Source organism: Argentina anserina, chromosome 6 (genome assembly GCF_933775445.1).
Source record: "Argentina anserina chromosome 6, drPotAnse1.1, whole genome shotgun sequence".
NCBI classification, from domain to species: domain Eukaryota; kingdom Viridiplantae; phylum Streptophyta; class Magnoliopsida; order Rosales; family Rosaceae; genus Argentina; species Argentina anserina.
The window spans coordinates 3,335,697-3,348,393 of record NC_065877.1 but is presented as its reverse complement, the minus strand read 5'-3'; the positions used below and the strand labels follow the sequence as shown (position 1 = coordinate 3,348,393).

The 12,697-nt window shown below is 44.0% G+C and overlaps 2 protein-coding genes across 3 annotated transcripts; one reads left to right on the top strand and one right to left on the bottom strand.

Moving 5' to 3' along the window:
• Window positions 1–2,301: 2,301 nt before the first annotated feature.
• On the top strand, window positions 2,302–3,193 carry LOC126800956 (cyclic phosphodiesterase-like). Its single transcript, XM_050528390.1, has 2 exons — window positions 2,302–2,527; window positions 2,988–3,193. The coding sequence occupies exons 1-2, from the start codon at window positions 2,302–2,304 to the stop codon at window positions 3,191–3,193; spliced, it is 432 nt and encodes a 143-aa protein (XP_050384347.1).
• Window positions 3,194–3,438: 245 nt separating this feature from the next.
• Window positions 3,439–4,543, bottom strand: LOC126799248 (universal stress protein A-like protein). Of its 2 annotated transcripts, none has more exons than XM_050526410.1 (4): window positions 4,225–4,543; window positions 4,037–4,149; window positions 3,833–3,951; window positions 3,439–3,653 (listed from the first exon to the last, which is right to left on the bottom strand). In XM_050526410.1, exons 1-4 carry the CDS (start codon window positions 4,421–4,423, stop codon window positions 3,566–3,568), a joined length of 519 nt encoding a protein of 172 aa, XP_050382367.1. In that variant the 5' UTR covers window positions 4,424–4,543; the 3' UTR covers window positions 3,439–3,565. The 2 variants fall into 2 exon arrangements, with proteins under 2 accessions (XP_050382367.1, XP_050382368.1); XM_050526411.1 differs by having other exon boundaries at window positions 4,246–4,529.
• Window positions 4,544–12,697: the final 8,154 nt, after the last annotated feature.

The window sequence follows — 12,697 nt, the reverse complement described above, 5'->3', positions numbered from 1 at the left end:
TGGATCAACTGGACAGCTGCCTTTGCCTTGGGACGAAAGGTTGGCCTCTTAGGCCTAAGATGCGGGTACAACTTCCAACAAGAGTCACGAGCATGGTCACCCTTGCAATAAGAGCAAGGACGAGACTGGTCTCCAAAGCCTGGTGGTGGGCCTTGCTTGTGGAGTGGAACTGAACTGGATTGCTGAAGGAGTGGAGCTGGTGCTTTTGCCTGAACAGTGAGACTAAAGACTTCAAGTTGTGCTTGAGTAAGGCTTTCCTGCTGAGACTCATCTTTACGAACATATGTAAAAGCTTTAGTCAAGCTAGGAGGCTCTGTCATCCTGAGTAGCTCTCCTTTGGCACTGTTATGTTTTGCATCAAGACCCCTCAAAAAATGATGAACTCGCTCAAGCTCCTTTTCCTTCAAGTACCAAACAAGATCCTCCTGGTTCTTGATCTTGCAGGGACGTTTCGCATCAATTTCAGCCCAAATATTCTTCAGCTTAGTGAAATATTGCGCCACTGGCTGCCCATCCTGCTGCATTGCTGAAGCAGTGCACATCAACTCATGAACCTGTATGAAATCAGACTCATTGTTATACAAGTCTTCCAATGTGTTCCAGATTGCCTGAGCTGTGTCACATTGTTCCACCAGATCATTTATGTCTTCATTCATGGCCTTGTATAAAACTGACATCACAAGACCATCATCATCTTCCCACTTAGTGTAGGCAACAACATCACTTTCACTAGGAGCCGTAATAACCCCAGTTACATGCCCCATCTTGTGCATCCCTCGGAGATGAGCCGTCATGATTTTCTTCCATTTCCGAAAATTGGTTCCATTGAGTTTGGGCCCCCCAAAGGAACCACTTTCAGAATTCTTGACAGATACTTCAAATGTCTGAACATCATTCACCTTAGAACTCTCTGTTCCAGAACCCATTGCAACACAAATACCAAAAACAGTAGTTATGTAGCAATATAATAAAATCACAAAACCTGCGTCAGGTGTCGGAACCAAGCACGGCAGTCGTCGGTCTGGAGCACGGCGGCGTCTTCTGGGCACGACGGTGATTTCTGGGCTGGGCACGGCTGGATTTCGGTTTGGGCACGGCTGAAAACAAACCAACTCCGTGAACAGTAACCCGGGAGCGAGAAACACCGATCGGAAAAACTTCGATCAGAGAATAGAATAGAATCGTTGGGAAAACTTCAACGAAAAAGTGCAGCGGAAAAACAAAGAGACAAAGTCCTTTTGGATCTTTGCTCTGATACCAAGTCAAATATAACGAGGTTTTAGAGAATGAATTTTCTGATATATTATTCATCTCACAGTGGAGGCTATATATAGAGATACAATACGTACAAACCCTAACCCTACATGTACTACACATCTAGACTAGGAAAGTAATAACAATTTAATTTACATTCCTAAACTATATACATGACTCACGCTAACAGACAAAGTATAACCCTTCCTGGACCTAGCTCAGTTGGTATTTCGATCACAAAAAACCTGAAATTTTTTTTTCGAGAAGAAAATAATTCCATTAATCAGTCATAATGCACGTAGCATCATAAATTATTATGCACCTAGACAAAAAAAGGTGGTAAAAACGGCACTAGTATAAATCCAATAATATGATACCTTAATTAGAGATTACGCACAACAAACCTAAACTACCAATGATAAACCGAGCAGTCAATTAAACCCCTATAATAGATATTACAATCACCTAAGGACCTCAATTGGTGTACAACAAATAATACCTATAGCAGAGAGTGAAGTAGCTGACTTTAAACATATCTGAGAAAAAAACTACAAAAAACTTGAAAATTAAAAGGTAAAGAAGTTTGTTATTTCGGACAATAAAACTTTGAGAACTTACGGTACCTTCAACTATAGCAACTAGCCTTATGCACGGATTTACTACACTTATTCCTACTATCCACTAAAATAGTGCTAACCACTACATTTATCTTTCATTTTCATCTCTTGTAATTTTTTTTTACTATTTTACGTTTTTGACCCTTCCGTATATTATCATTTTAATTTATTATTTTCTCTAGTATGAATATTTCTAGCAAATTCATTTTTTAGTGAGATAGGCAGTCGTCCTTGAAAAATTGCATGCAAAAGAATAGGACTTCCTAAAAAATGGGATTCTATGTAGCTCTCATTCTCTCAAGAGAAATAATGCTTCAACCTCTTTTCTTCAAAGTTCAAACCATAATCTGTCACCTCAAAAGCAACAAGCTTCTTCCTCCCTACGTCTCCCTAGCTCTTTTATTTCTTCTGATGATAACATTTTGCTAGGATGCCGATCAGCGCTGAACAAGAAGCACTTGAAGCGCAGAAGGATGCGCTGGAAATGCACAGGTACGCTGTCTGGGGCCTCATACCGGAAAATGCATACAAAAGGGTCAAGAAGGTGATGGAGGCTCTCCGGGAGGAATTTGGCGGGCCGGAAGTCGAGCCACACATCAGCATAGTGGGATCCTGCCTGGATACGGAAGATGAAGCCATCAACAGATTTACAGGAGGTTGTAATGAGGTCCAACCAATCAGATGCAAAGTCGAAACCTTGGAGACTAGCAAATTCTATTTCCAGTGTGTTTCTCTCGTCATGGAAGTAACCGACGACGTAAGTTGTTTTTTTTCTTTTTTCTTATCTGTTAATGATTTGTTCATAATTCTCTATAACTAGATTTGATGTTATGTATTGTACAACCTTTTCTTCTCTCAGCTAAAAGAGCAAACTCGTTGGTTTGCCGGATGTATGAATCGGCCATTCCGTAAGTTGTTTACATTTTCATTTTCTGTAAGATGGTATACAAGCATAATATTTGGGTTAGATTTTGCATAGCAGAAATTAGTTGCAGGTGCATACTTGCCGGAAATACTCCTGAATATCAAATTTTCATTTCTCATTTTTGAACAAGCGATTTCGAGATGAGCTTATGGAATGAAATGATGATTTTTTTTGTGTGAATTATGATGCAGCTTGTATGCCACATTTGAGCCTCTTATATGGGAGTTTGACAGATGAAGAGAAAAAAAGAGCAAAAGAGAAAGTTCTTGCAATGGATCCGTCCATAACTGAACTACAATACGTCATAAGTCGGGTGGCATTGTACAGAGTTAACTTTGCAGATCGAACTCAAAAATCTTGGGTGAAGGTTCGTGAGGGCAACCTCAAAATCAACTAATGAGTCCTTCACAATGGATTAATGCTTTACAATTACTTATACAACTTATAATAAGATTCATAATTTGGGGCAGCTTAATTGTATGATCTGTATCAAAATTTGGTATTATTAAAGAATTAAAACTTAGATCTTTGAAATGATATGTATAAACCAAATTGTTTGATTATGTACTCTCATTGTGTGACATGGGGCTTCAGTACCAGAACAAATGAGTCTCACTGGTTTGAAATTTGACACATACCAAATTAAAAGAAAAGAGTTACCGATCCTCTTTATAGTACAAATTACAATATATTAATGTTACCAAGCGTCACACCAAATAGGAAAATTTGCAAAAAAGATGAAGAATCGGAGATCGAAAAATAAACATCATTAACCATTTGTTTTCGGCTTTTTCACAATCAACACAGGACACTTCACATTCTGTGCACAGTGGTTGCTAACACTTCCAAGAAAAGCCCTGAAAATAGAAATTTTCATAAATGGTTAGAACTTCTTGTAATCGAATTCAATACGTATTGATTCATTATAAATCTATTACCATTGTAGACACTCCTCTTTATCACACAAACACATTAGTATGTTAAAGTAAAAATAGTAAGATGTAGCAAAAGATATAGAATTATCTAATAGTCCTACCTCTTGATGAGACCATAGCCATGGCTACCCATGACCAAAACATCAGCACCCAGTTGTTCCACCATGTGGCAAATCACATCCCTCGGATCACCATTCTCTATTCTCGTCTGTATCATAATCTAATCCCAGAAATGGAAGACATCAAAATAAGCCAAATGACATTTCACGCCTAACACAAACAAAACAATATGACATCAAACTCACATCCTGCTGGAGAACATCCCAGCACATCTTCTTGGCCTTCTCGACGACGCCGCCGGCCACCTCGCAGGTGTACCTCTCCATCGCCGCAAATATATCACTCGAAAACATGTACCCTGAATCGCAACCAAAATTACAGCACTGAATAAGGTTTTCCATATATATCAGCCTGAAACAATTAGTAAGTGTACCTGACTGACTTCCTCTCCTACCTGTGCCATCTAGGGGCATGTACACAGTTTGCGGGGTCTTCACGTAAACCAGGATAAGGGTGTCCTTGGAATTCTGAGACACCACGTTCTTGAGGCACCAGGAGAGAGCGTACATGCTCTCCTCCCCCTCGTCGATCGCCACCAGGATCCTCCGCTCTTTTTCTGCAACTTCAGCCATGCCGGTGGTCGGAAAGTTTGGAAATAACAGTTGGAGATTTAAATATATGAACTGATCGAGCTCTGAAATGGTATTAACTGAACTTCTTAGATGATTTTGGAGGAAGGTAAGGAGGTGAAGTTATTATAGGGGCGGAGATGATGGGAAAGTCTGTTGGCGGTTTCCCGGGTTTGGGCTTTGTTGGGTTTGGTGGTTTTGAAGACCGGGGGCTTTACTTTCTCACTTGTCGGTGTGTTGATGGTTAATTTTTTGAAGGTTTTGTCAAATGGTTTCAAGGTGTGGATAAGTTTTCACGGCTCGTCCGGAAGTAAATTTATTGATCATAATGACATATGTTTAAAATTAATTATAGTATAATCATAATAATCTATATAATGTTCCGGGAGAATTACTATTCTACCCTTGTGTGTGTCTTAGCCTAATAAGTTTCCTGTTAGGAGATAGATTAGCATCTCCGTAGTAGATTAGGACTCCGAATCCTACGGGATTGTGGTGTTGTAAATGCCTATATATAGGCCCCCATATCATTCAATAATATACAAGTATTTCATCCTCAAACACGTTATCAGCACGAAGCCCTAAAACCCTGAATCTTTTAGAGCCTTCCGATTTTTTTTTTCTCTTCTCTTCTTCCCTCCGTCGCACCGCCGCCGCTGCCTCCTGCCTGCCGCAGCCTCTGCCTGCCGCCGCAGCCCCTGCTTGCCCTCGCAGCCCCTGCCCCTCGCAAGCCCCGCAGCCCTGCAGCCCCTGCCGCTAGCCGCACCTGCTGCTCGCCGCTCGCCGCTCGCCGAACCTGCCGCTCGCCGCACCTGCTGCTCGCCGCTCGCCGAACCTGCCGCTCGCCGCACCTGCTGCTCGCCGCTCGCCGAACCTGCTGCTCGCCGCTCGCCGCTCGCCGCACCTGTTGTTCGCTGCCCCTGCTGCTCGCCGTCGAGCTTCCTCCGCATTCGCTCCGCAAAGAAATCTTTTTGCCCCGCAAGTTCCCGCATCAAATCACTCAAAATTGCTCCTCCCGCATATTCACGCAAGAGACGTGAAAGTCACAAGCAAGGACTTCGCTCTAGAGAAGCTACTCCCGTATACTACAAACCTCCCAAGGTAAATTTTTATAAACGTTCCCGCTTTTGAACGTATAGATATATTATATCGGGCGCTATTAGCCTTCTTCTTGTCTTAATTCCGGCCTTTCTTATAACGCCGATGAGACTATAGAGGGATGGGTTTCCCCTCTTGGTCGATGTTTTCTGTGTGACGGTCCTGGGGGAGTCACGATTGTTTTGAAAGGGAAGTTAATCGATTTTCGTGTGGTCGCCTGAGTGCACCGCTGTTTTGGGTGCGATCATGAGTATCGCCGCTTACATCGATTTTTCTTGTGACCATATACGTCACCCCTTCTAATTCCTATTATACTTGAATCTAATCGATTCCGTATTCGTGTTTGTAGATGTCATCGCCATCTCGACCGGAATTCGGCCTTCTTGATCTAGAAGGAAAGGAATACCACCGCTGGGTTTCCGACATGGAACTCGCGTTTGAGAGCCGAGGGATTGAAGGCATGTTTGCCGACCCTCCTGCTGATTTCCCACCTATGGCTAAGACTCAGACTCTCATCTTTATGAGACGTCACATCCATGCAACTCTCAAGAGGCAATACTTGAACGTAAAAGATCCTAAAGAATTATGGGACAAACTACGCTTGCGGTACAACAACGTTCATGATAAGCTTCTTCCTGAATTGACCATTAGATGGGATAACATCCGTCTATTGGACTATAAAAGAGTGGATGAGTTCAATCAGGATATGCTATGCTTGCAATCCGATCTTGGCACCGTTGGTGTCATTAAGACCGACCTAGATCTTCTCAATAAGACATTGGACACGTTTCCAATCAACTATGAGGTTCAAGCTCATACGTACCGCACTCATGTAGAAGAAGGGAAGATCCGGTCTTTTGCCGACTTAATGGCACTCTTGGCTAAGAAGGAGAGACATTCTGAGATTCTCCTCAACAACAACAATAGACCTGTTGGCACTAAAAGAATTTCTACGCCACAGGCTAACTATGGGAAAGCTCCTAAGCAAAAGAATCAATCAAGGAACGCTCCATATCAGCACCAAAATAACAACTCTCGTGGTGGGAGGCAACAAGGCCGATCTCGGCCTCGGTCCAATACATGGACCCGTGATGGTGGCGGCGCCGCACCCTCAGGGGGAGGCCGTCCCCGTCCCACACTCCAAGGAGGCCGTGCGCCTCCTAATGCCTCCACTTCCGGTAATGGCAAGTCTCCATGCTTCAAATGTGGCTCCTTTAAGCACTTTAATCGCGATTGTCGCGCTAGCAAAGAGATGATCAAGGCTTACTCCGCCTACAAGAAGTTTCTACAACCCGAATCGAATCATGTGGATGAGGACCATGAGATCGAGACTCACCATATCTCCATGAAACCCGAGCCCCTTGCTTCTAAAGCTAGGCCTCCGGTTGCTACCATGGATACTCCCGACTTTGATTAGTCGTTTTAGCTTCTTTAGCTTTATGATTCAAGTATCGTTATGGCCGACCGCCATTGTTATTTTCATTGACTTTGTAATAGTCTTTTGATTTTGGAATTAGAAGTTCATGTGTGATGTATTAAAGATTGGCATTCAATAAAATTTCTCAATTCTTGCTTACAAGACGATCTCTTTGAGAATTTTATTTACCCGACACTTAGCATGATGATCAACGTGTGCAACTCACGTGGTTTTTAAATTGGACGCTTTTGGGTTACATGGGACCCCAATAGCACTACATTGTGAATTTGGAACTTAAAATTCGGAAAACGAACCTCGGAACGTCGAAAAACGACGTCGTTTTGCCTTGGCCGGCCCCGGTTACTATTCCGGCGTTTCCGGCACGTTTTGCCGGCGTATTCGCCGTCTTCCGGCCATTTCCCGGCGTTTCCGGCACCGCCACTCGGCTCCTGCCGGCGTCCCCTGTCGTACCTGAAGTCCCGGCCTCTATACCGGCCAGTTTCGACAGCCGCCGGCCGGTTTTTCCGGCAATAGGTGCCGCCGGTTTTCCACCGAGTTTTTCGACGATTTTTTCGTCGTTTTCTCGTGTTTCTTCCGGCATATTGCAGCAGCCCCTGCTGCCACGTTTTCCTCGTCCAAAATTCACCCGGTTTTGAGTTCTTTTGACATGGTTTTCCGGTTTGTTTTTCCGGTTTTCTCCAAGTCCGTTATATGCACTCACCGGTACTCTTTGTGTGTGTTTCCACACCATTATTGGATGGTTTCTACCACCCTCGTTTACTGTTTGGTATTTCACTGCTTCAATACCATGATTTCCAACTCTTTAGTTGAAGAATGTAGTACTATTGCCATGTGATACATTCGATGGAATCGCGCTTTGTTCCGATTCCCTTTCTTACAATATCCTACGGCGTATTGTATAGAATTGTTCCCGTGTCGCTGACTCTCTTAATTGTCATTTTGTAGATGTCCCGCGGTGAAATCGAATGTCTAGCTGATTGCGGAACCACCCACACTGTCCTACGGCACAGGCAGTTGTTCACGGATCTAGTATTTTCGACTTCTTCGATGACTACAATGATTGGCTCGAAATCCATCATTCAAGGAAGAGGCACTGCTTCTTTCATGTTGCCTAATGGTACGACTCTTAACGTCGTAGACGCTCTTTATGCGCCGAAGTCTCCCCGTACCTTGCTAAGTTTTAAGGACATACGTGCCAATGGTTTTCACCTCGATACTTATGTTGAGAATGGAGAGGAATATCTTTGCGTTACCTCTGAGAAAGCAGGCCATCGCCGCATCTTAGAGAAGATGAAGAGTCTTGGGAATGGTTTGTATCTTACTTCCATTCGGATCTTTGAATCATATGCGGTTGAACGCAACTTTTGTGATTCGGACTCTTATATGCTTTGGCATGCCCGTCTCGGGCACCCTGGACGTGATATGATGATTAGAATTCTTAAGAATTCACATGGTCATCCATTTTTCAAGTCCCGGAAGCGATTGGAGGATCACCTCACCCGTGCTCCGCACGGTGAGGCCGTGCCGACCCATGCACCGCATGGTGAGGCCGAGCATGCCTCACTCGGCAGCTCCACGGCTTTCATGCCGTCGGTGGCGGCATCCCCTCCTTCACAGGAGCTTGTGATGCCTCCCGTGCTTTCACATGCCTCCATGGCAATTTCTGATGCCCATCGCTCGTTTTGCAAAGCTTGTTCTCTTGCTAAATTTCAAGGAAGTCCTTCTTTTGCTAAGGCTTCAACCGAGAACATTCCATTCTTACAACGTATCCAAGGTGACATTTGTGGACCTATTCAACCAGAATGCGGACCTTTTCGATATTTTATGGTATTGGTTGATGCATCAACGCGTTGGTCACACGTCGCATTGCTATCCACAAGGAATGCTGCATTTGCTAAGTTATTAGCTGAGATCATCAAACTTCGGGCTCACCACCCCGATTATCCTATCAAATCCATTCGTTTGGATAATGCTGGAGAATTCACCTCCAAAACTTTTGATGATTACTGCATGTCTATTGGGATCGAAGTTGAACATCCCGTTTCTCATGTTCATTCACAGAACGGTCTAGCAGAGGCTACCATCAAGCGTATTCAGCTTGTTGCTCGGGCAATGGTTATGGGTACTAACCTGCCGGTCTCTGCGTGGGGATATGCAGTGTTGCATGCAGCGACACTTATTCGTTTCCGACCCGCGGCTAACCAAGCGTTTAGTGCGTACCAGATGGTAACTGGTTACGAACCCAATATTTCACACTTACGCATCTTTGGTTGCGCCGTTTATGTGCTTATTACGCCTCCGCTGCGTACTAAGATGGGTCCTCAGAGACGATTAGGTATCTATGTTGGCTATAATTCCCCAACGATTGTCCGCTACTTAGAACCAACCACCGGAGATCTCTTTACTGCAAGATTTGCAGATTGTCACTTTGATGAGACATGCTTCCCGTCGTTAGGGGGAGATGAGAATGTTATCATTCCAAATGAACGTCAGGAATTGACGTGGTGTGTCCCCACTATGTCTCATTATGATCCCCGCACTGCTCAAAGTGAGTTAGAAGTGCAACGCATTATCGACCTCCAGAAAGTCGCGGATTCGATGCCCGACGGCTTTGTAGATATTGCTAAAGTGACGAGATCAAACATACCCGCTGCGAACGTACCGGCACGGTTGGATGTCCCGAAATACGGGCGTGGAAGACAAGCTCCTGGACCTAGCAACGTTGGCACCGCCCCTGACAGTGGGACGGAGGCCGACGGCGGCACCACCGTACGCCGTGGTGTTGCCGGCGCCCCTTGTGGCGACGATGCCGAGATGGCCCAGCATGGAGCAGCTTCGGCCTCGGCTCCTCAAAGAAAAAGGGGGAGACCGATTAACTCTAGGGATTCAAAACCTAGAAAGAAGCGAATGACTAAGGCACAGCGCGTCATCAACGATGAATCACCATCGTATGAAGTTGTCTCTGATTACAGCTATGTCCATGAATCAACTCAAGTGTTTCCGTGGGACGCTATGGAACCTTGTTTGATGCCAGAGAACAACGAAATCTCAGTGAACTACACAAGTGAGCAGTCGGTCTGAAACCGAGCCACTACATGCATTGATGACGTTTTCGCTTATTCCGTCGCACTTGAGATCATATCTGAAGACGACGTTGAACCTCGCTCTGTAGCTGAATGCGAACGCAGAGCAGATTGGCCGAAGTGGAAGGAAGCAATCCAGGCAGAACTTGACTCATTAGCGAAGCGAGAAGTCTTCGGAAAAGTTGAATTGACTCCAAGAGATGTCAAACCTGTTGGACATAAATGGGTCTTCGTTCGTAAGCGTAATGAGATGAACGAGATCGTGCGTTATAAGGCAAGACTCGTGGCGCAAGGATTCTCACAACGACCTGGTATTGACTATGAAGAGACTTATTCTCCTGTTATGGACATCATTACCTTCCGCTACCTTATTAGTCTGGTAGTGTCCGAAAGACTAAACATGCAGCTTATGGATGTGGTCACAGCTTATCTCTATGGAGATCTTGACGCAGAGATATACATGAAAGCTCCTGAGGGACTACCTTTACCTCCATCAAGTGCCTCCAGACCACGGAGTGCTCATGCAGTCAGATTACGTCGTTCGTTGTACGGGTTAAAGCAATCCGGAAGAATGTGGTACAATCGGTTGCATCAATACTTGGTGAGAAGGGGTTACAAGAATGATGAACTATGCCCATGCGTGTTCATACGAAAGACAAATTCCGGATTCGTCATCGTTGCGGTCTACGTTGATGACATGAACATAATCGGTACTCTTGATGAGATTGAAGAGACCGTGTCTTATCTGAAGTCGGAATTTGAGATGAAAGACCTAGGGAGGACGAAATTCTGTCTCGGCCTTGAGCTTGTGCATAGGGCCGACGGCATCTTAGTGCATCAGTCAAATTACACGCAGAAGATGCTTCGACATTTCAATATGGATCTATGCAGTCCATTGTCTACTCCCATGGTCGTCCGAAGTCTAGATATCAAGAAGGATCCCTTCCGTCCTAAAGAGGATGATGAAGACGTTCTTGGTCTTGAAGTTCCATACCTTAGTGCGATTGGGGCACTATTGTATCTTGCTCAATGCACTAGACCGGACATATCTTTCGCAGTGAACTTATTGGCTAGATTTAGCTCCGCACCTACGCTACGTCATTGGAATGGAATCAAGCATTTGTTTCGATACTTGAAAGGTTCCCTTGACATGGGATTGTTCTACCCCTATTGCAGAGAGAACACCGCCACGGTATCTCCCCACACCACCGCCGTCGCCGACCCCGGCCTTGCTGCCGTACGCCGCAGCGACGCCGTCGGCCACCATGGCGTGGAGACCGTGCGCGGTGCCGAGAGCAGCCACCGGTCCCGTGCAGCTCTTTCCCCCGATGCAAAGACTCCAAACAACTTGTTAGTTGGTTATGCCGACGCAGGGTACCTCTCTGACCCTCACAAGGCTCGTTCTCAAACCGGTTATGTGTTTACCATTGGGAATACGGCGATATCTTGGAGATCCACAAAGCAATCTCTTGTTGCTACTTCTTCGAATCACGCGGAGATCATCGCTCTCCATGAAGCAGTGAAAGAATGTGTTTGGCTACGATCACTTGTTCGCCATATTCGTGATTCTTGTGGATTAGTCTCTACAACTGATCAACCTACGTGCATTTATGAAGATAATGCTGCTTGCATAGAGCAGACAAAGTTAGGTTTCATCAAGGGAGACAACACCAAGCATATTTCGCCTAAGTTCTTCTACAATGTTCAACAACAGAAGTTCTTGAATGTTCAGATCAATCAAGTGAGTTCAGAATCCAATGTTGCGAATTTGTTCACCAAGTCTTTGCCTAAATCTACTTTTGTGAAACATGTGAAGAGCATTGGCATGCGTCGTTTATCGGAACACTAGAGTTTGGTAGACTTCAGGGGGAGTCTACATCACATGTTAAGATCCTTAAGTAGTTGGTGCATTGTGCTCTTTTTCCCTTCGATCAAGCTTTTGTTTTACCCAAGAGGTTTTTGTTTTGCTTGACAAGGTTTTTACCGAGGCAACGATGTGTGCACCATGCAACCTAGGCATGCGACACAAGGGGGAGTGTTCCGGGAGAATTACTATTCTACCCTTGTGTGTGTCTTAGCCTAATAGGTTTCCTGTTAGGAGATAGATTAGCATCTCCGTAGTAGATTAGGACTCCGAATCCTACGGGATTGTGGTGTTGTAAATGCCTATATATAGGTCCCCATATCATTCAATAATATACAAGTATTTCATCCTCAAACATATAATTTTTTTATAATTTATATTTAACAAAATTTTAAAATTTATTTATTCTTACATTTTTTTATGAAATTATGTTTTTTTATAAAGATAATTTTAGTAAAACACATTGATATAACATTTATATTTTATATAATTATTCTTCTACCTATTTATGAGAATAAAATTATATAGGGGTAAGTAAAAGCACATCCCAACGTCATTAATAGAATCTGTGCTTGAATGATAAATTGTGATCTTTAGTTGATGATATTATTGTTTACTCGCCAAAGGGTTTAGTCATGTACTTAAAGGAGAAATTTTGAAAAACGACATGTTTTAGGCACCTAAAATGATTTTTGACCTTCCTTCTCTAAACTAATGAAAAATGACCATATATAGGGAGGAAAAGTCTCAACTATCCTTGTTAGAGTTCTAATTTCTTTAATCGTATACAGCTC